The 21,775-nt window shown below is 38.4% G+C and overlaps 1 protein-coding gene across 11 annotated transcripts in view; it reads right to left on the reverse strand.

The window, feature by feature from the left end:
• Nucleotides 1–15,232, reverse strand: part of ppip5k1b (diphosphoinositol pentakisphosphate kinase 1b) — a 42,956-nt gene extending 27,724 nt beyond the window's left edge. For 9 of the 11 annotated variants that reach the window (XM_017690223.2, XM_017690217.2, XM_017690213.2 and 6 more), the window contains exons 1-13: nucleotides 15,096–15,232; nucleotides 6,392–6,778; nucleotides 5,173–5,368; nucleotides 4,980–5,070; nucleotides 4,247–4,332; nucleotides 3,586–3,740; nucleotides 3,390–3,491; nucleotides 3,114–3,275; nucleotides 2,903–3,024; nucleotides 2,126–2,227; nucleotides 1,925–2,011; nucleotides 1,768–1,843; nucleotides 463–572 (exon numbers count right to left, since the gene is read on the reverse strand). In XM_017690223.2, coding sequence (XP_017545712.1) covers nucleotides 463–572; nucleotides 1,768–1,843; nucleotides 1,925–2,011; nucleotides 2,126–2,227; nucleotides 2,903–3,024; nucleotides 3,114–3,275; nucleotides 3,390–3,491; nucleotides 3,586–3,740; nucleotides 4,247–4,332; nucleotides 4,980–5,070; nucleotides 5,173–5,368; nucleotides 6,392–6,541 — 1,439 coding nt within the window. In that variant the 5' untranslated portion in view covers nucleotides 6,542–6,778; nucleotides 15,096–15,232. Of the gene's footprint in view, nucleotides 1–462; nucleotides 573–1,767; nucleotides 1,844–1,924; nucleotides 2,012–2,125; nucleotides 2,228–2,902; nucleotides 3,025–3,113; nucleotides 3,276–3,389; nucleotides 3,492–3,585; nucleotides 3,741–4,246; nucleotides 4,333–4,979; nucleotides 5,071–5,172; nucleotides 5,369–6,391; nucleotides 6,779–7,274; nucleotides 7,485–15,095 lie in introns of those variants that run through there. The other 2 variants (XM_017690207.2, XM_017690206.2) reach the window with 2 other exon arrangements.
• Nucleotides 15,233–21,775: the final 6,543 nt, after the last annotated feature.

Consider the following 21,775-nt stretch of genomic DNA (forward strand, 5'->3'; position numbering starts at 1 on the left):
TTGCATATGACTAAATGAGCACTGTTAACAAATCATAAATGCTTTTCTGTGTTCTGTTTATTCCAAACTGACCTCAGATGTTTCAGATGACTGCTTCTGGATGTCTGGAGTCAACGCATTCATATGTTACAACGCAAAAAATGCAGGCTGATCATTAACCATGCTACACCAAGTGTTTTAATATATTGTGAGGTCTATTGCAACTGCAGTATCTACTGATATAATCACAATATCACAGAGCATTAATTTAATATTAACAGGACGAGAGCAGCAATAGAGTAGCATAGTTCACATATGGAGAAAGAGTGGGGAAAAAAGTGACTGGGAGATGAGGAATGACTGAAGTAGGAATGAAGACACTGGGGTGTGTTACTAAGATAGTGCTGTGCTGTGTGGAGCAGGTATTCTTCATTACAGTGTTAATGTTAATCGAAGTACTAGCCTTCATGGCAGGGTACTCACATCTCCAGGACCGTCTTCAGCTGCTCCAGTTTGGATTTCTTCTCCTCAATCTCACAGTCATTGTGCTGACCCAATTCAGCCAGAAGCTGACGGGCAATGTCCAGAACTTCCTACCAACACAGATAAAGCACAGCAGGGTTTTAATAGTGTGTTATCAAAGAACAGTAACGCAGAAGAGTATAAATCATACAGAATAATGTCTTAAGGAATATCAACCTAGACATGCAAAGTGCTGCATTTAATGCATGTAATTCTAGAACATCTGAGCAAGTAGTATAGCATGAAAGGTGTTGAAGGCACAGGAATCTGCATGTCATGCAGTGTGAAATAGCCCTAATTTTGGGTGGTACCAAATATACTTTTTCTCAGGCCTCCTCATAAACACATATGTCTGTGGAAAATCAGCCAAATGACACAGGATAACCTTGATATGGGATACTTCAATCATAAACAACTCAGCAGTGCATGTTTATAGCATATGTTGAACAGTCGCCCTGCGGTCACATTCTAGAGGCTAGGAAAACTAAAGGCATTCCAAGGGGTACAACTCACTCATTCCCTGACTTAAATATCCAGCAAACGTCCTGCCTCTGAACTTGACCCTGAGACTAAATTTGACCTGGAGAGACGAAATTGAGAAGACATGCTTATTTAACCCTTACAAGTTGCCTTTAATGCCAGTGATAACGGTGTAATTTGATATATCATAACTCATTGAAAGAAGTGGGGCATTTCTGTCAAAAGCACACAATCAAAACTAAATTTACAGAAAAGAAGATCCTTTACATTTTGTCATTTATTAACATTAAAACAAATGGAAAAAGGTGTTCATACAGACTCTAATCTGTTGATATAGTACATATATAAAAAAGTAAAAGTGAGTAATTGTGTAGCTCAGGCAATTATATCTGACAACTGTATTAAAACAAAGTAACATTATACAGTACCTATGTAGATAAGTGTGATTAAACATGCAGACATTAAAATTGTAAGCTAATCATTACTTTGCAGTAGCAGTACATCTACAATAAGTAAATGTTCATGACCATCCATGTGCTTTTGTGTACCGTCAGTGAGACTGCAGCCTACTTCCTATTCCAGTGTGGAACATGCCACATGACTAGCAGTAAGTCAGTCTTTAATATTAGTAACAAAGCAAAGTTTACTCTGGGTTGCTTTCCACAGACTTCTAAAGCCAAATAAGGCACTATAAAATGCTAGAGACAAGCCAGATCCTTCAATTTGTTACTGATTCCAATAGATCCAAAGATATCAGAACTCAGTTTCCTCAACAACCACACCCACCTGAAGCTGTTTTGGTTTCTTGAGCTTGAGCTTGCCAGTTTTGTAGCCACCATACTTTTCAAACAGATCAAAGAACCTGAGAAAATTGGCAGGAGTCAGGCACATAAAGCACAGCACACAGCTCTGGCATGATGTTAGATGCAGCAGATGAACTTACAGGGCATTCCTTACTTCCATCTTCATCTTCTGTTTGGGGGTGCGATCTCCGTGGCGAATCACAGCAATCACACAGCGGAGCTCCATCCTGGCAGATACAATACAGTATGAGACTTATTTGTCTGTGGAATTTATAAGCCAGGCTCTCAGTTTCTGCTAATGAATAGAAGCAACAGGGTAAACTATAATGACTTGTACACACATGGTTCCTGAGGTAGTGGGGACTATAGGGATGTCCTCCGCTTCCATGGGAATGGACCAGGGTATGTGGAACTGAGGAGCCAGCTCTCGCATTATCATGTTCCTGTGGGAGGAATTTTAGTATTACATGAGTAAGCCACAATTACAGGTGCTGCTACTTCTGCTTTTTCTAGACATTATGTATGAACATTTGGATATGTAAAAGTTTTTTTCTTAAGATGTTATGTAAAGAAATCTGAGAAAAACACAGTATTCAACAGTATTCAGCACACAGTACTCAGCATTTTAATTTCCAGTCAAAACAGCCGAAGGGTTAAAGGTAAATAAGTGAAAATGAGTTTCTAAAACAGGACTTCAAAAATGTATTAAAAGTTTCCAAATCATCACTGCTGGAACTATCCACCCTAAAGACCTCAACATCACTAAATGTGCAGGAAACTTGGACTGTGAGATGCAGAAAGTACAATCAACTTCTAAGACTGAAGTTTGGAGGTGTAGAAAAACATCTTTGCAGATTTCTTTGCAAAACTGAAAGCAAGACTTTTGAAGAAAAAAAATGGAAGCTGTAAAAAAAAGCTAAAGAGTGGACACACTTAAACACTAAAAATGAAATATTATATTTAAATATTAAAGCTTCTGTGAAATTTTCAGTTAAATACATGTTTGCTGCTTATTTACTGATGCAGAAAAACTTATTTATTGTGTTGATGGGAAATTAAAGACACATAAGAGGGGAACTCCATACTTTAAATAATCAAAAATGAGATGTCTCACCTACCCCAGGACTTTGGCACAGTCGTCATAGTATTTCATGGAGTTCTTTACAAAGCTAAAACCATTTACGTCACAGACAAAGGAGTGTCCATTCGCTCGTAGGAGGTCAAAACCACACACTGTTTGCTGTAAAAGACAGATATTGGTATTGCAAACTCAGTTTCAAACTTTTTCAGAGTTTATATTTGCTAAAAACTGTAGCGAAAACAACACACCTTGAAGGCCAGACACACTTTTCGTGCCACTAATTTCTCCATGGCAGTGAGCATAACTGGGTATCGGATCTCCTTCCCTTCGCTATCTCTCTCCACCTTGCCATCCAGAGCAGGGGACTTCCGAGCTTCTGCATGAGCATAGTCAGGACCCACTGTGTACACCTGTTATTATCAGAAAAAGAAAAAAAGGACACTCTGATACCTTATATGAATTAATTAAAGAACATTAGTCAGAATGCACATCCCCAACACATGCACAAAAGCAGCAATACGTACCTTTACATCTGTACCATCTGTAGGCATGAATTCCTCGTAAATGTAAGATCCAGTCTTACGAACAGTGCTCTCAGGGGAATACACACTGCTGCGGCTCCCAATCTATGAGATAAACTGCACTTAACTCATCCTCACTGAGGCAGAAACAAATTCCAAAAGCACTTGAAAGAAGCAGAACTCAGTAATATTTATTCACCTTCCTGAAGAGTCGCTGGCTGCCTCCACCAGCTGAGGTTGGATAGTAGATGTACACATTGTGGTCCTCTGCAGAGACAGGCTTCTCCACAAAAGGTTTATGAAAAACCTCCCCATTCACTTCAACATGGTCCTCTCCCTCTACCAAGTTACACTCTACCACACACACAAAACACACACATGTCATTATTTAACTTAAATAAAGCCAACAAATAAAGTTGACAGGACTTTTCAAAGCAACAGTAATACACTGTGATTTTGTATACAACCACACAAGACCATGCAGACCACCAAAACTGTCACCATCAGATAACAGTACCTAAGATTTCATCTTTGAGAGAGAGGAGAAAATCAAGCTCCACTGTGAGAAGACAACTCAACACAATGACTCTGAATGGATGTGTAGCTGTCAAGAAGCCATTACTGATCAAATGAAATTTGCCAAATCAAAGAAACTGCTGGTGTTCTCATAACAATGAAGGGACTACGCCAGAAACCAGACTCAGCATCATTGTATGTGTTTGAGATTGTTTTTGGATTGTGAGAAGCAGAAAACTAACTTTTAGGACTAAACTTTTGTACAGTACTGTATCCCTGAGTATAGAATGAGGAAACGGAGGCACTCAGTGAAGGAGAAGATTTTATCACTAAAGAACCCTTACCTTCTGGTCTGTCGGGGTCTCGGTTCAACACAGCATAGCGTGGCAGGTCAATGCCCTCCTCCTGCAGAATGCGATATACTTCCCTCCTAGCACGACCAACATTGAAGAGTTAGACAATACATAGCCCTTTCTGAGCTGGATTAGTTTTACCTGAAGAGGTTGCTGTAATTAAAATGATTACTAATGAGATCCATGATTTTAATCCAGTACAAATCTGGAATGTCTATTTTTTTTAAAGTCTGATAAGCAAAAACTGTGGATAGAATTGTCTGCTTCAATTCACCTTCAATAACAGAAGGTTCAATTAGAATTTACAATTGCACATAGTCTGTGCAATGTGTTATCGTTATTGACTGTGGCACCTGATGTAACACTGACGTCTACATGCAGACTATGACATTTGATCCAAGATATCTGTGGTAATTTTGGGAAATCGTGCATGTCCTTCACCGTGATCAAATCACCCATTCAAATCCTGACAGACTAAATAACAAAACTCCCTAGGTAAATATAGTCCAGCTTGAATAATGCTTAAGCTTAAACTTAAGAATTCTAAATAACTAGCAGGTCCACATTTCCCTTCCTTGTTCAACTACATGCCTTACATAGTAGTCTCACAGTAATTACTAAATAACTCATGGTACTAGGTAATAAGACAATGTTAAGTGAATAAACACCTCTAAAATTATAGGGATTAAGCTCCTTTAAATTGATACACTTTTTTCCACTCTACCTGTCCTGAATGAAGTATTGCATGTTGAGATCATTGATGAGAAGAGGGTTCCTTAGTTTGGCATAACTCACAGCTTTGTCCAGAGGGAATCCTTCAAATGCAATATCACAAAGCGTAACAATGAAAAACAATACAAAGTGTGGTAATGTATTCAGAGAATAAACTGGCGCAAAGCGATGTGTTTGTGTGTTACCTTTGGAATGAAAGGAGACAAGGCAGTCACACACTGGCCACTTCTCCACTGGTTCATTAAGTATGACATCCTCTGGGAAGATGACCACACTTATGTACTCAAACTTACAAAGTCGCTCCATGATCTGGGTCATTGGCTTGGAGTTGGACTTCTTCATCATGGAGCAGATTCCCACACTGATCTGACGCTCTGATGCCTAAAATCAGAAATCAGCAGAACATGGCAGAGCATTAAAATTAATAGTAGTAAATTAAGATCAAAACCTCTACAAGGTATAAATTTCCTTTTGTATAACACTGGTGATTCCTTAGTGTTGGACTGGATAATCCTCAGGATTAGTGGCTTTACACTACATACATAGGCATGCATAGGTTTGGGCACCCCTGGTCAAATGACATGGTTTGTTGATTTTCAAAACGAAAATAAATCTACACAAATTTCTCATACACAATTGCTGTTTATTTGTTGAATTAACATATTGGGTAAAAAATAAAACATAACTAATGTAATAATAGCACTTGTTTTTATTTTCTAGTTTATTTTTTCTAATATGTTGAATCCAGCAACAAATAGACACTGTGCACTAAAACCTACAGAAAATTGCCATCTATAAAAGTGTTCTTTGGTGAAGATGTTTTAATAAAACATGTAGTTTGACCAGGGGTTAAAACCTTTCCACACAACTGTAGTTTATCAGTTCTCTGCTCTTGCAATACTGATACAAACATGTTCTACCATTTTCTGTAAAACAACCAGATATTCAATGGCCAAATACTGTGCAGAACTTGTATTGATTTATTCACTCTAAACTTTCTAAGCCATTCGGTCCTTGTCTTATTTAGAACTAGTGTTGACCAGCATGAATAGAATTCAATATCACAATGTTTTCCCAATACATCACAGCATTTAGTTTACATTAATAAAGACACTGAATTGTGCTTCCCGGGCACTACTATTCTATGCTGAATGACTGTCTTACAAACTTGAGACATTTCGTTTTGATCAGACAGCTTTCTTCTGTTCTTTTTTTTTTTAACTTCACATGGTGTATTTCTTCATATCTAATGATAAGAACATCACTTTCAGAATAGAATGTTGTGATGGATGTAATGCTCATTATCAGTAAATAAAGCAAAAAATATATATTGTTGTATTACACCAGTACCAGTACTGATTATATACTGCCCTGCACTAATATGAGAACTTGGATATTCTTTACCAGATCATCCTCATCCTCCTCTTCATCGTAAGCATCTGAATTGTTCCTCATGTCTCTGTTGTGTTCTTCTTTACACTCATGATCCTCAAAGCCCACCAGAAGTCGGGAATTCTTGCTGTGGACTTCCTCCTCTCCTGACGACTTTGACATTCCATGCACGTGTCAGCCAAACACTCCAAGTTCCATTGTATCATCAAGTGCAGGCAAACTCCACAAAAAACAAACAAAAAAAAATGAATAATCCAAATAGGCAAAAGAGTGCAAGAGACAATGTGCTGGCTCTTTTATAGAGGTGATTTCAAAAGTGAGGGTCTCTGCTGATCCAGTCTTCTCTTTTAAGTATGAGGAGGATTGTTCAGACAGTCAGACGCAGGACAGTCTTCCAAGCTGCAATAAAAATTAAAAAAAAAAAAAAACAAGAACAAGAAAGCCCAAAGAGTCACAAGCTGATATATACCATGAAGAAAAAAAAACAAGTTGATGTTTGCAAAAATTGGCCTTAACAGCAAATTTCACTACGCAAGTCTAGCGCTCTTTCAGCAGTAAGCAGTCACGTGCCATGCCCACCAGTATGCTGACAGCAGAGGAAAAGGCATCACGTTGCAGTCTGCTGGAGATATGCACTCACAGCGTACAGTACATCATATCATGTTTCGGCATCCATGCAGATAGTGACTGCTGTTACACAAACCAAACTGGGCTGCTGTTAAGTCAGAAGACAACTGACAAAAGCAATTACAGTATGCTGTTCAGACTAATCAGACTTAACTCTGCTTTAATTCTGTGGTAGTTCTCGACGTTTGCTTTTTAGTAAGGTTGAGCGAAGCACAAACTAATGTGGAGTAAAATTAGAAGTGTTTCTCTATTAACGCCTTATACTTACATGTCACAGTTATAATACAGCACCATTATGAAGCATGTAAACAACTCACAGTGAGAGCTGGCTAGGCTAAAATACAGCCTCCACATGGCAGGGTTAGTACTAACACTGTTACAACCAAGTCATCTAAAGTAAACAAAGTCCATATGCTCCCATATGAACTCAGATACATAACTTTTGACTTACAAATATGATTATACATAGTTCTAAGCATACTATAGATCAGTGGTCTCCAACTCTAGTGCTGAGGGACTACCTTCTGGCAGAGGCTAGTTCCAATCTATATCCAATAAGATGGCCCTCCCCTTACTTAACTGAGCTGGCCAATCAGGGACTTGGGGAGAGCTTGACTAGCTGGAGCAGGTGAGGCAATGCTGATATATGCAGTTACATGGTCAACACTACATGTGACATTCAAACATTTTCACTTATTGTATTTTTGATGTGTGGACTGGAATGTATTTCGGGTTCAAACAGCCTAGAACGATATTGAATTCCTTTGTTTTGCATCAATTCACCAGACTTTCTAGTGACCGTTACAATTAACTCCTCTATTATTGTTGTGACTAACTCTGCCTTTGGGTTATAACATTTGCACTTTGCTTTCAGCTGAACTGTTCATAAACAGGTGCTGGAAACATTTTTTGTAGCACAGTAGGTTACTTGTATATACAAAAACCCTCAAATTATTTTGAAATTACTTAGCAAAAAAGAAAATTCATTAGGTTGTGTGCCGCTCTCCCCTACACTTCTCTGCACCCATGTGCTCAGCTATACCTATACACGACCAGTCTGTGTGAGTATGAGTATGAGAGTCAGTAATACACACAGAGCCTAGGAATAGCCCTACCACCCTCACTGGAGCAGTGTGGGAGAGGGAGAAAAGGGAAGGATCAAATACTGTGGCCTATGTTCCCTAAAGATAACTCATCACCATGCAAGTGTTGACAGGCAACATTAAGTTGAGAGGAAGCTGTTCTCAGTTAGCCAGCATCAGGCAACACCAACGCAGATAAACAGTCATAAATAAATGCAGGAGCACTTACATGTTACTGATGTTCACAGAGGAACCACAGCACATTCCAAGATCTTTAAAAGGATGGAAGTTGATCCAGACATGCCTACTGAATATCCATTAGTGTTAGCACTACCTACTGCCTAAATAACAATGTCCATCATGACTGCTTTTTTATTACTCTGGCTCTCCAACAAGGTTGCATATTACTGTGATTCTGGGAGGTGGGGTCGCAGGTCATGAACATTTCCAACACCACACAGAATTCAGCACTACAGTTACTATACTACAGGAATTTGTTACAGAGTTTAGGTTTTAGGGGCCATGCGTTATAGGACTTTTGCTAGACATGAAGCACATGGCCTTGAGAAGTTTATCGCATAAATAAAATATAACACACATATACTGGATAATAATCAATAAGGAATTTTGCATTACTCATGTATCAATGCATTACTACAGAATTCAGTTGATGCATGTGGTGAAATATGTGAACTTACTGACAACTTAATAGTTTAAAATGTAGCTCAGCCACTTAAATTATAGAACTGAGCTATTTGGTTTATATACATTATATACTAACTTACATACCAGAGGACTTCAGCCCTTTAATAAGCTTCATAAACGCAGTACTTATTTTTGAATAATTTCAGTGCATCATTGAGCAATAGTACAGCTTAATAATGTTGCCATCGTCCCACTGTATTGAATAATGTATATTTTCAGACGCAATGTACCCAACGGACCTTGACTCTACTCCCTCATTCAATCCCTCGCCCAATCATTCATCCACTAACTCACTCATCTTCACACTCTCACCCAACCACTCACCTCATTCCTCACTATCTGCATCACCCCTTCACCAAATCTCTCACCCACGCACTCCCTCCTTCACTCACTTACTCAGCCAGTCCCTCTGTCACTCACCCAGCCACTCCTCACCCACTCCCTACTTCACTCCTTCAGTCATTGCTCCCATCACTCCCTCACCCGCTCCCTCCTTCAGTCACTCTTCCCATCACTCCCTCACCCACTCCCTCGCTCCCTCCTTCAGTCACTCCTCCCTTCACTCCCTCACCCACTCCCTCGCTCACTCCTTCAGTCACTCCTCCCATCACTCCCTTACCAGCTCCCTCCTACAGTCACTCCTCCCATCACTCCCTCACCCACTCCCTCGCTCCCTCCTATAGTCACTCCTCCCATCACTCCCTCATCTGCTCCCTCCTTCAGTCACTCCTCCCACCGCTCCCTCACCCACTCCCTCGCTCCCTCCTTCAGTCACTCCTCCAATCACTCCCTCACTTGCTCCCTCGCTCCCTCCTTCAGTTACTCCTCCCTTCACTTCCTCACCCGCTCCCTCCTTCAGTCACTCCTCCAATCACTCGCTCACCCGCTCCCTCCTTCAGTCACTCCTCCAATCACTTGCTCCCTCGCTCCCTCCTTCAGTCACTTCTCCCATCACTCCCTCACCCGCTCCCCCCTTCAGTCACTTCTCCCATCACTCCCTCACCCGCTCCCTCCTTCAGTCACTTCTCCCATCACTCCCTCACCCGCTCCCTCCTTCAGTCATGCCTCCCATCACTCCCTCACCCGCTCCCTCCTTCAGTCACTTCTCCCATCACTCCCTCACCCGCTCCCTCCTTCAATCACGCCTCCCATCACTCCCTAACACTCCCTGTTCTTGTTTATATTTAACGTTAAATACACAAGGCCCCACTATGTAATGAGATCTTGCCCATGCTTGGGTTCCCTGCACAAACAGTTAGGAAATAACAAAAATAAATAAACAACCGAGTAAAATATAGCTCCCCTGTGCACAAAGTGTAGACTCTGAAGAGTCCTGCCCTTCCGACAGTGCAGCCAGATTACTGTGTAGGCAGATCATGGCGAATGTTGCTCAACACCCAAAACAGCTAGACAAAAACACATCCGAAGTAACTATGAAGTCATTTAAAAACACGTCACTCCAGTGCTTGAACATTCATGCATTTACTGACCTTAAATGGCTCACCTTTCTCTAAAAATCTCAACTGCCTGGAATTGTTCTCAAAATCTCTACAAATCAGAAAATCCTATTTCCTTCTCTTTCCCTCCAGGCATTTGCCAGTGCTTACATGCTGCTGTAGCCTTGTGCTTGTGAATAAAGAACCAGTCACTCTCAGCCAACCACTCCAACCTTTGAGATCATATCCTGTAAAGCACTTCCCTTATGATAAGAAGACTGCCAGTCCTTGAAAGGTTATAAAGTCATACAAAGATACCACAACACAAATGGATAATAGTTTAAATACTACAGTACTATAGCTACTTTGACAACCACTGTTTCAGATGGTTTGTTCATTATGTTATGTGATATCTAGATAGTGTAAATGAACTATGAAATATATCCTCTGGGGTAAACCACGACCACCACTGTATCGGGTCAAAAGGCCCCCCATTCCTCTATAGTCAATAATGTGTTTTTACCTGTAAAGGAGAGCTGTATGTAACACATGCTGAAAGACCCATTTGAAAATTTTTATAAAAAATGAACTGCAAGCACTGTTATCGTTTCAAACATTACTATTCATTCTTTGGTCCACATATGAATACTAAACTGCAAAAAGTCTATGTTGAATTTACTGTTTATGCAATGTCATGAAAACCAATGCGTTTAAAATATATACATGTCTTTTCAGCCTACAGCAGCTTAGTCTGGCCTAATGCTGAAGTTATAAGGAGTGTTTCCACTGTTTTTTTTATATAATATAATACAGGGTGGCAAATCAAAACAGAGGACATATCTACACTGCTTTTAGATATATCAGACTTAAAGGCACAATAGCCCTTAACAACAGCCTATTTAGTCCTAAAATATACAGACAGGTTGGTCAGTGAGAAATGTGTTGTTTCACTGTAATACAGCTCAGTGTTCTTTTGAGAAAAATGAGGTTGCCACTTGAATCATCCTTTGGGGATTCACACATGCTTTAAGGGAACCACTGGTGCAAGTGAAAGTCTACTATTTATTTTACAAAAAGGCATAAATACTAGAAGTGTAAAAATTCACAAAATTCATAACGTTTTTTTGACACAGCAAAACAAGGGATATCTGAAAAACTGCCTTGTGTTAACATAATGATTTTTTTTGATAGACAGTCAGCACTCATGGTGGGTTTGCTTATTTGTTATTATACCCCATGCAATATAATCAGTACTACAAAGTACTTTATTTACTCCAGTCTGTTGAATGTGCTGTTCAATACCTGAGCGTATTAAATTTAGAGGCTTATATGGAATAATACAATACACTGTATTGTTCCACTCTTAAATTTATAATCTTATTTTCTTTCCAAAACATGGTGGCCTGAGAACAGACTGTACACTCATCTACTCATTTCCAAATCTGCTTTTTTGGTAGATTTTTTTCCTTCAGGGTGGGTCTTTCCCCCTATTGTATCCTATAACACAACCACAGCCAAGACCAAGAGCATGGCAAGCATGATGACATATGAACTCACTGACCGCATAGCATTGCAACATATATGAATGTTCAGAATCATTAACCAGTGGTTTAGTCACTGTTGGCAGAGGAGAGACAGAAAACACAAAGCAAATAGCCAAGACTATATACATTTCTATAGTGACAGCTTCCAATTTCTCTTTCCATTACTATCATTAATGCAGTATTCAATTCCGTCCGCAAAAAAACACTGATTTACTCATTCTGTAATGGAAGAAGCATTAACAATGCAAATTGCAGGTATTGTTGGAAAGTTAGGCTGATTATAGACCAGTTCAGTTGGACCTACAGTGTATATTGTCTTTCCTGCTCTACACACCTGTAGGTACTTCACAAAGCAGAACAGCCCATTTAACCAGGTAATTCAAACTAAAAATCAAGTCTGTAAAAATTAGTATGATGGGAGCTAAGGATGTGCCTTTTGAACTTAATCTAAATTAGGCTTAAGGTATCTCACTTTACTGACAGATTCAGAAATAATAATAAAAAAAAAAAAAAAAAATAATAATAATAATTACTTAAAGTGCTATATAAGCACCCAAAGATGCTTACACTTACATCAACACACAGAAAAAAACAAAACAATACAACACAGTAAAACAGAGATAGACAACACACAGAAAACCTGGATGGAGAAGTTTAGGCTTGGTAAGGGCTGCAGATGAAAGACCATTAGTATGTTTTAATATCGGATTTGAACATAGGGAGTAAATCAGACTGCTGGACTTGCAGAGAGAGCCAGTAATACAGACGAGTAGCTAATCTAGAGAATGCTTAATTGCCAAATCTATTGAGGTTTGATGAAGGGATGGTGAGTAGCCCAGCTGAAGAGGACCTGAGAATATGAGTGGGTTTGTAGGGAAGAAGAAGATCAGACAGATAAAAAAAAGACTGTTAAGAGTTTGTATCTGAGTAGGATTTTGTAGAGCACACAGTATTTTACAGGAAGCTGATGCATGATGTGATGATGTGACGAGGTGTGAGTGATACATGCAGTTCCACATTAAAAACACTACCAAAAACTAGAAATACAATTATTTTCATGCCACATTTTACCTAATGCACTTAATTTAATTAAGTGCACTCCAGGACTATTATGCTGTCTCAGTAATGAAACCTGCAGTGGTCAGTGTTCTTTAAGTACTCACTGTATCCAAACTGAGCTCACTGTAAAGTAATTTATCATGATAACCATAAATGTGAGTCATATTGCCTATCCTTTGTTCAGTGCTATCAGGTTCAGCCCTACAATTCATCTCTACGGTACAGTTTGGAGTGCTCCTGCTGTAATTCAACTGCCTGATTTGACGCTGTGATATGAAAAAGTATTTGCCCTCCTACTAATTTTCTCTTTCACGACCTGTCACAATGAACGCTTTTAGATCTTTAAACAAAATGTGATATTAGACACATATAACAAACATAAAAAACAATATTTTATTCATTTGAGGAGCAAAGATATCTAAAATGAAAAACTAACTGCCTGGACAACTTGCTATCAGAGAATTCTTAAGGAGAATATCTGTTTATCTGTTAATGAGCTGAAGTTGAATCATAATCGGGTTATGCAGCTAAACAACGGATCCAAGACAGAAAAGCAAATCCACATGTGAACAGCTGGAAAGAAACTAAATTAATGTTCTGGAGTGGCCTTACAAAAGCCCTCACTTGAACCCAGTAGCAGTTCATACTCAAAAGCCTTCCAATATATATATATAAATTAAAGCAGTTCTGCAAAGACGAATGGGCTTAGATCCGCCCTCCCCCCGCCACAACAATGTAAAAGACTGGTATCAAATTATAGGAAATGCTGGTAGGAGTTACTGCTGCAAAAGGTCTCAAGCCGTATATTATAAAGGGGGGAGGGGGGATTTTGCTTCTTGAATAAACAAAGTAATAATTTAAAAATGTTTTATGCTTGATAAAGTTCTCTGTTTACCACTAAATTATGTTTAAAGATCTAAACGCATTCTCTGTGACAAATATGCAGTAATAGAGAAAACAATGAAAGGAGTACATTCTTACAAACACAAAAACACTGCACAGTACCTTATATGACAATGTAGGAGAAAAGTGCAGTAGGCAGCACCTGAGTGAAGTGGAAAAACTTACAAATACAGGGACCCAAAAATCCCTGAAACTTAATGTTATCTTATTTGGGACACAGAATCATGCCTGGTGCGATAATTAATTATTACTTAACTGCTTTTAGACTGATTTTTAGTAACATTTTCCAACTGAAGTGACCAAATTCTTACTTAAGACTTAAAAGAGGCTTTTTATCCCAACGTTCTATAATATTTTTAGAATTCAATACTGTTGTCAGACTGAGTATTTTACAGTTAACTAATAAAACAGTCTATATGTTTTACAAAACACAGTAGTTTGCAGTTTTGTCCATTACCACAACACACTGACAGCCACTGAGGCTTCTCTTTGGTACTTGTGCCACATTTTGTTATTGTGGTTCATTTCAGTAGAATTTAAAGGTTAACATGAAGAGATTCAGCAGATTCAACGGAAAGAGAAAGAGATTTCTAAATAATAAAAAAAGCAAAAACCAACCAACCAAAAAATGAATACGTAAATAAAATATGGAGGGTGAACTGTGGTAATAAGAATTGGGGTTAAATAGAAAATTATTATTATTTTTTTTTATTTATTTTATTTTTTGCTGAAGCATACGAGCACATTTTAACGCTGCTTTAAACGGCGCTTTAACGCGAATGTGTCACCAGTGGAAGGAAGAGTTTGGAGAGACTTTCCTCCGGGCGTCCTTCCAAACAAATGAAACACAGATGGGACCCATTATTTGATATGTCCAGCATCCAAAGCGCAATTTAATCCTTAGTTCTCGCCATGCTTAGTATTTATTTACGCAGAGATGTCTGTCACTTTTAATGAAGATGAAACGTAAGTCGAGCTTCAAGGACGTTTTTCTGCCTGAGGAGTGACACTGACTGACAGGAAGTCACTGCACTTTCAACTCGCATAAAACACAGCACTGCCATTTCATCCCTTTAACACAGCTTTCTAAGACAAATAAGGCATGAAAAACCGCTACATTTGTTAACCTAACTACCGAGAAATGACTTTTTCCTAGCAGCGCTTCACGGTGCTGACAGAGCGGCGGTGAACGCTACTTTTTTACGGATTTTACTGAGACAAGAAGCAGTTGAACTCTGCCCCGCCTTCAGGTCCTCTCACTCACTCTAAACTCTGTCCATTCCTCTTTTAAGGTGCTTAATGTCGCGGAAGAGAAACTTAAAATACAAGAAATAAGCAGTCGAGGCTGTGAGGTACTCACTTTCAGAAGAAAAGAGCTTGTTTGACAGCATCAGCTTCCTCGCCCGCTGCTCCCAATTCTCTGAAGCACCAACTTCAGAAAAAAAGAAACCACCACAACGGTCTACTGGTTTCGTTTGAAGCGTGTATTTGCGTCCAGAGACTGAAGATAATGACTGCCACCTACAGCACTGGCGAGGAAGGTAAGAGACGCCATCCAAAGCAGCAAAGGTTAAAGGGGAATTCCACCAGTTTTCAAAATTTTTCTATTGTTAAGATTGAATGAAAGCATTAGGGGTAATGCTTTACCTCTAGGGGTAATTTGCATTAGGGGAAGCAAACGTGACCTTTATATGAAAGGGCACGTCTTCAACCAGAGAATGCGGTGGTTTAGAATCCACCCAAACATTTCAGAGAGGAACAATTACTGTGGGGATAAATGACCTCTGGCTTCATACACCACTTCCTGTGAAATAAAGACTTCTAATCTTCTCTTATCCATCACCAGGGTCTAAATCTGAACTCCTCCAATTATATCCCTGACTCTTAAATGTGGCTGTGAAATCTGCAGTTAATTTCATGGCTGTATAATTCAGCTCATTTGTGTTTAGTTTAAATGTCCTTGTAGGCTTTGAATTTAGACAAGAAAACTGGTCATCTTTTGTTACACATTTAACTACTAGAATTGGGAGAATCTACAAAGTTGTGTATGTATAGACCGCTTTTAGAAGAGGTCTGTAATGTGTAAGGTTTTCAGGGGAATTTAAGACACTAATTAAGGGAATTCCACCATTTTTAATCTTTGTAAAGCCTAATTGAATCATTAAGAAGTAAAGTAAGTCAGTCAGAGTAGTTTAATGTGAAATGGTTGATTGTATAGAAAATTACTAACTCAGATTTCTTTAGAGGGTCTGTGACCAGTGAACCCACATATGTCTTCTGAGTTTTTATATGTAAAGATTTAAAAAAATCTTTGGGAACTATTTGGCCTTACAACACACCACATGTATCCCTCCACAATGAATGGATTATAAATACTATGTTTTAGGCCAAAAACATTCTCTAAAAATGATCACAAAACAAAGATATCAGGTCTCAGATATCAGGCAATATATTCTGTGTTATTCCCTCGCTTTTAAAGTCTCTTCAGTTCCACAGTACATTGTTTTATATCATCTGAGTTTAAGTTTTTTAGAGTGAATGTGGTCTTCCAAAATATGAATCACACAATTTATGTTAGTTTATTTATTAACTTTAAATCAGGCTACTGAACTGCAGTTATGTAAAGTAGACATCTTGTCATTCCATAATGTCACCAAATAGTCCTTTGCCAGAAGAAATAATACATGATACATCTGATGACATATTATCCATAGCACAGAGTATTTGGATGTTAATTATTCTCTTGAGTGTTTTTTTTTTTTACTGTGATCAATCATTTTTACTTTTAACCACCTTATCGCTTAAGTATACAGTTTCAGTACAGGATCAAATACTGATAAAATAAAAAACTGAAGTTGTGAAATTTAATAATCTATCCCTGTTATGCAGGTCTGTACTGCAAAGCATAAAGCTTGCGCTCTCTCTCTCTCTCTCTCTGTCTCTCTTGATTATGTAATGCTGCATATCCTGAAGTAGTCTGGGCTCCACCAAGGCACTACAATGTTTATTCTGCTCTCAGCGGCCCAAAGAGAGCAGCAGTGAGCTGTTAGTCAGAAGCACCCTATACATTTGCTCTACAGCCAAGCCTGACACAGTCTGTCACAGATTACCGAGGTAATGAAAGGCCCACATAGTCAGCTCCATCCTTTTTGGCACTGTTGGACAGGTAAAGAGGCAAAGATAGTCAAAGAGGCAATGAAAAAATGTCTTTGTGGTCAATTAGTGCAGCCTCACAGTAAAGATTGTGAGAAATCTAACCATTTATTAAAGTACATTTGTTGTTTATGTCCAAATGCACATAAAAATGGTTTAGTGACCACAGGTCAGATTTTTGACAAGGACCTTCCAGTCCCTGCCTCATCCCATTGAAAGCCTGTGATGTGAGCTCAAGAGGAGAGTTGAAAGAGAAAAAGTAATGTGGAGGATCTGGAAATATTCTGTTTTGAGGAGGGGTCTCGGATTCTGTGTTCTGTATTCTCTAATCTCATGAACCTTACAGTAAGCCTCAATGCTGTTATTTTTGTAAAGGGAGATTTCACAAATGACCAAATGCAGAGGTGCCAATAATGTGGCACACACACACATTTTCTAAGCCGTTTATCCTTCTGGGTCATAAGGGGTACTGGATCCTATCCCAGCGCTCACTGGGCTGAAGGCAGGAAACCCCCTGGACGGATCACCAGTCCATCGCAGGGCACACAGACAGACATTTATATTTACACACACACTTACACCTAGGGGCAATTTAGCGTGTAATGTGACACACTTTTTGTAATGGATAAGCATATTGTTTACAAAGACTATATTTGCTTCAGTTAAAGGTTTGATTTTTCCCATATTTTCAATAGAAGAATGAGATTCTGTAATTTATCAATTGTGCCAAAAATCTTGCATAAAAAAGAAGGAATTATAGAACATATTCCTCTTCTTATGTTATTAGACAATTATGTTATAGCTCAATTTCAAATATTTCTGAAAGTCATCCAAAATTTGGCAGCATGCAGGATATATGGCATGATGATTAATTTATATCAACATACATTATACAAAATTAACTTCTGCCAGGTATTGAGGCCAGGAGCATGTAGAGGATTGGGGTCCTGCTTCTGCCCCATCTCCATAATACCCCCTTTCATTTGAATGGAACCCTATAAAAAGGGTACTTTTCCCCCTGATGGACAGTGAAAGGCTGTGTGTCAATACCCCGGTGAGCAGAGGAGATGGGAAGTAAGTCAAAGAGAGTCTGTTCCAGCTCCAACTCCTCACCATACAGGAGCTGAGTGATGACTGCAGGGCTTGGAGGTGAGGGGGGTGAGAGAAAGAGAGGGAGAGAGAGAGAGAGAAAGAGAGAGCGAGAGAGAGAGAGAGCGATAGCGATAGCTGCCGATTATAACTGATTACCTACAAAAGGTTAGTGAGGACTGTCTTTATTTACAGATCACCACTAGGGGTGTAAAATGCATCATAACTGCACCAGTCTGAAGATAATGAATCAACCGTATCAATTCTGCAATGTTAGAATTATTTATTAAACACATACTTCATATATGTTATTATATTTAATAAAGTATGCACTCATTTCTTTGTCCAAAATAAAATTCTTAGGCTACTTTTATACTTATATATGAAATATATATGAATGAATAATCTTATATATATAAATATATATATATATATATATATATATATATATATATATATATATATATATATATATAAAAGATTAACTGTTTTTATTATCTATGTTCAACTATTGAGTAATTAGTTCCTCTAGTGCATTTTTAATTGATAATTAGTACATATGTGGTAATTCATGATTAAAATAGTAGTTAAATATTAAATGAATAAATAAAATGATAATACTGAAAGTAATAATATAATATTATAATAATCATTATGACTTTTCACACAAGAATCTAATTGAGTCATAATTGAAGTGAATCATTGTGGGGTCAGACATTTATATAGATCTACTTATTCAGTGTGCAGCAGATTAGCCCCGCCCATTCATGCTGAAGTTGTAAGGAGTGTTTTAATCTAGGCTGCTTTATGAATGAAGTGCAATGCATGGCAGCCAATCACTACAGATATAACTTGTATAAATCAGTCTTAAAGGCCTAGACGGCCTGTTTAATTTTGAAAGATATAGAACTGTTGGAAATGGTTATGTAACATTTTAAATTACTTTTGTACATAAACCCAAACAAATGACATAAGTGGGCCTAAATGTGCAAGAAAAATGTAGAATATGGGCTTTATTTTGAGAAGGAAGCTATTCAAAGTGCATTTGGTAAAATGTTAAATTCTTAATGGGCCAAACACAGATTAAACTGGTTTCTCATCACATGTTCATTTCATGTTAGTTAAGTAGCTGTGCTGTTTATTCCTGTGGCCAACATGAATCATTTATGAGTTCTTGCAAAAATCAAATAAGAAGCAGGCGATGAATTTGAAATGAACAAGTGCTGCTACCACATTGTAATCATGGACACAGTGACTTCACTACATGTGCCATCAGCCTTAAAGAAACACAATAAATCTGTGATGCATATACCGTATATAGAACATTATTTACCACAGACATGTGGTCAGGAGAGAGCAAATTAAACTGTTAAATTTGAGGATAGCAGACTTTGATTTGAGTCACTGATATTGTTTAATGTTCTTCTTCTTCTTCTTTCGGCTGCTCCCTTTAGGGGTCGCCACAGCGGATCATCTGCCTCCATCTTGCCCTTTCCACTGCCTCCTCTACTTTCACACCAACCATCTCCATGTCCACCTTCAATACATCCATAAACCTTCTCTGAGGTCTACCTCTTCTCCTTCTACCCGGCAGCTCCAACATTCTTTGCATTCATTGTTTAATGTTAATGAGTGTAATAAAACTCAAGAGTCACTGGGACATATTTAGCACTTTAGCACTTATACTGTCCAAAAAATATATTGTAGAACTTATAAATACTCATAGATTTGAGATTTTGTATGATGCTAGCCACTTAATGGCTCAGGTAACAAGTAATTAAGTTTCTTATCGCATGCATGAACTGCTTGATTGGTCAGAATGAAGGGCTATTAGGAATCAGTGTTTTTATTAATATAATCTTGATTGTGTTCATTATAAATTACACAAGGGAATCTATTCGACTGGGATCCAAATGGTCGCAGTAATATGAGAAACAAAGCTACTTTGCAGAATCTATCTGCTTTATCTGATTTGTCCTGAAAATGCATTCCAGTACAATTAGATCTCTAATTTTACTTGCTAATCTAAAATAAAAAACTGTTTCAGACTTTATGTAGATACAGTCTCTGTGCTTTATTTTGCCAGTGTCACAAACAGCTCTGCATACTGAATCTCATATGCAACTGTCCTTCAGGTTGGGAAAAACATCTAGATCAGCAGTTTTCCACAGGCTTGAAATTTGTCACCTGAAAGAAACTGGCACCGGTTAACAGCCTCCTCTCACTCTGTATGGCTGCTGTAAAAGGTTTTTTCCAAAAATCTCACACTCATGAATATGAATATTCATTGACGACAGACAGGATTTTCATTTAGGACAGACTCCTGAGCAAACAGAGCCTTGGAGTAGACGTGAAGGTCTGCATAACACCACTTAGGACTGTAAATATGCATTTACACTGTACGTGCAGTGCAGCCACGCACAGAGTGCCACAATACAGTGTGGCACAGTGCAGACTTTGTCAAAGCCCCCCCAGCACCACCACCCCCCCCCTTTAGTAGGCTCAACCTGCCGTGTTACCAGCCTGAGAGTTACTAAGCTACTGCTGGTGTCACTGTGGTAACACTTGGACTGAATGAGCTTCAGTATTGGCTCAGTGGTGCTTGATATAGAGTGAGAAACGATTACTGTAATATGTATAAAGACTTTAACTCTTAGAAGACAAAGCTATCACCAGTGATAATGAAGCAAGCAGTGATGGATTCATTTCTTTTATCACCTGTTGCTGTTTAAAACAAGAGAAATTTTGAGGATTCTAATATTTCATTCCATAGCATTTGCTTTCATAGGTAGATGTTTTATGATTTTGTTTTTCGACATTATTGTCTAAATAAGCTATATTATTACATCTTACATAGTTACATGTTACTTGACTTTGAAACAAATGTAACAAAGTTGCAAGTACAGATTCAAATTAATCAGAGCTAATCAATGCAATGGTCAGAAGGACTTGTCACGACACACAAACTGAATGTTGGCATATACAATAACCTAGTGTTTACATACACTACTGAAGAGCTAAGTGACTTTGAACATGGCGCTGTCATAGGATGGCACCTTGGCCACTAGTCAGTTCATGAAATTTCTGTTCCGCTACATCTGCCCCAGTCAACTGTGAGTGCTATTTTTATGGAATGCAAGCATCTAAGACTAACAGCAGCTCAGCCGCAAAGGGATAGAACATGCAAACTCACAAATCAGTGCTTTGCCCAGTGAAAACCACATAACTGAATTAAAATCCAACAACAGAGACATGCAAAGGAATAAACAGAAACAAAACAACACAGCAAACTTAAAAAAAAAGCATAATCCTAAAGCATATTGCCAAGATGAAAACGAAAAATGTTTGTGCATCATTTATGTCTTACCTTTGGTGACTTGTATTAAAATTGATGCTTGTTTGGAAATTGTAGGATTTGTTATAAAAGAGCTTCTGTAAGTACCAATTTCACAGACCACTGACAACAGTGAGTTTTTAAGCATTGTTTGCAGTTATGGACATGTGTACAAAATGACAAACTCTGTTCAAACATTGGCACACTGTTTAAGAACCGAAGGCTTGAGGCAATGGATGAAAACAACAGTTGTTAAGCAGTGATTGAATAATTGAGAAAATGAAACAGACCTCACTTCACACATTCAGGAACTTGTAATGATTTTTGAGTGGCCATAGTACAATGATGAGACTCGCAGAAAAAAAATCTAATTTCATCACTTTAAATGAATCTAATGAGGCCTAATGAATATTCTTTCCCCAAATGATAGTATAGGGTCAATCTTTGGCCTATCTGTAGCTGCA

The sequence above is a fragment of the Pygocentrus nattereri genome, chromosome 8 (genome assembly GCF_015220715.1).
Source record: "Pygocentrus nattereri isolate fPygNat1 chromosome 8, fPygNat1.pri, whole genome shotgun sequence".
Taxonomy (NCBI): domain Eukaryota; kingdom Metazoa; phylum Chordata; class Actinopteri; order Characiformes; family Serrasalmidae; genus Pygocentrus; species Pygocentrus nattereri.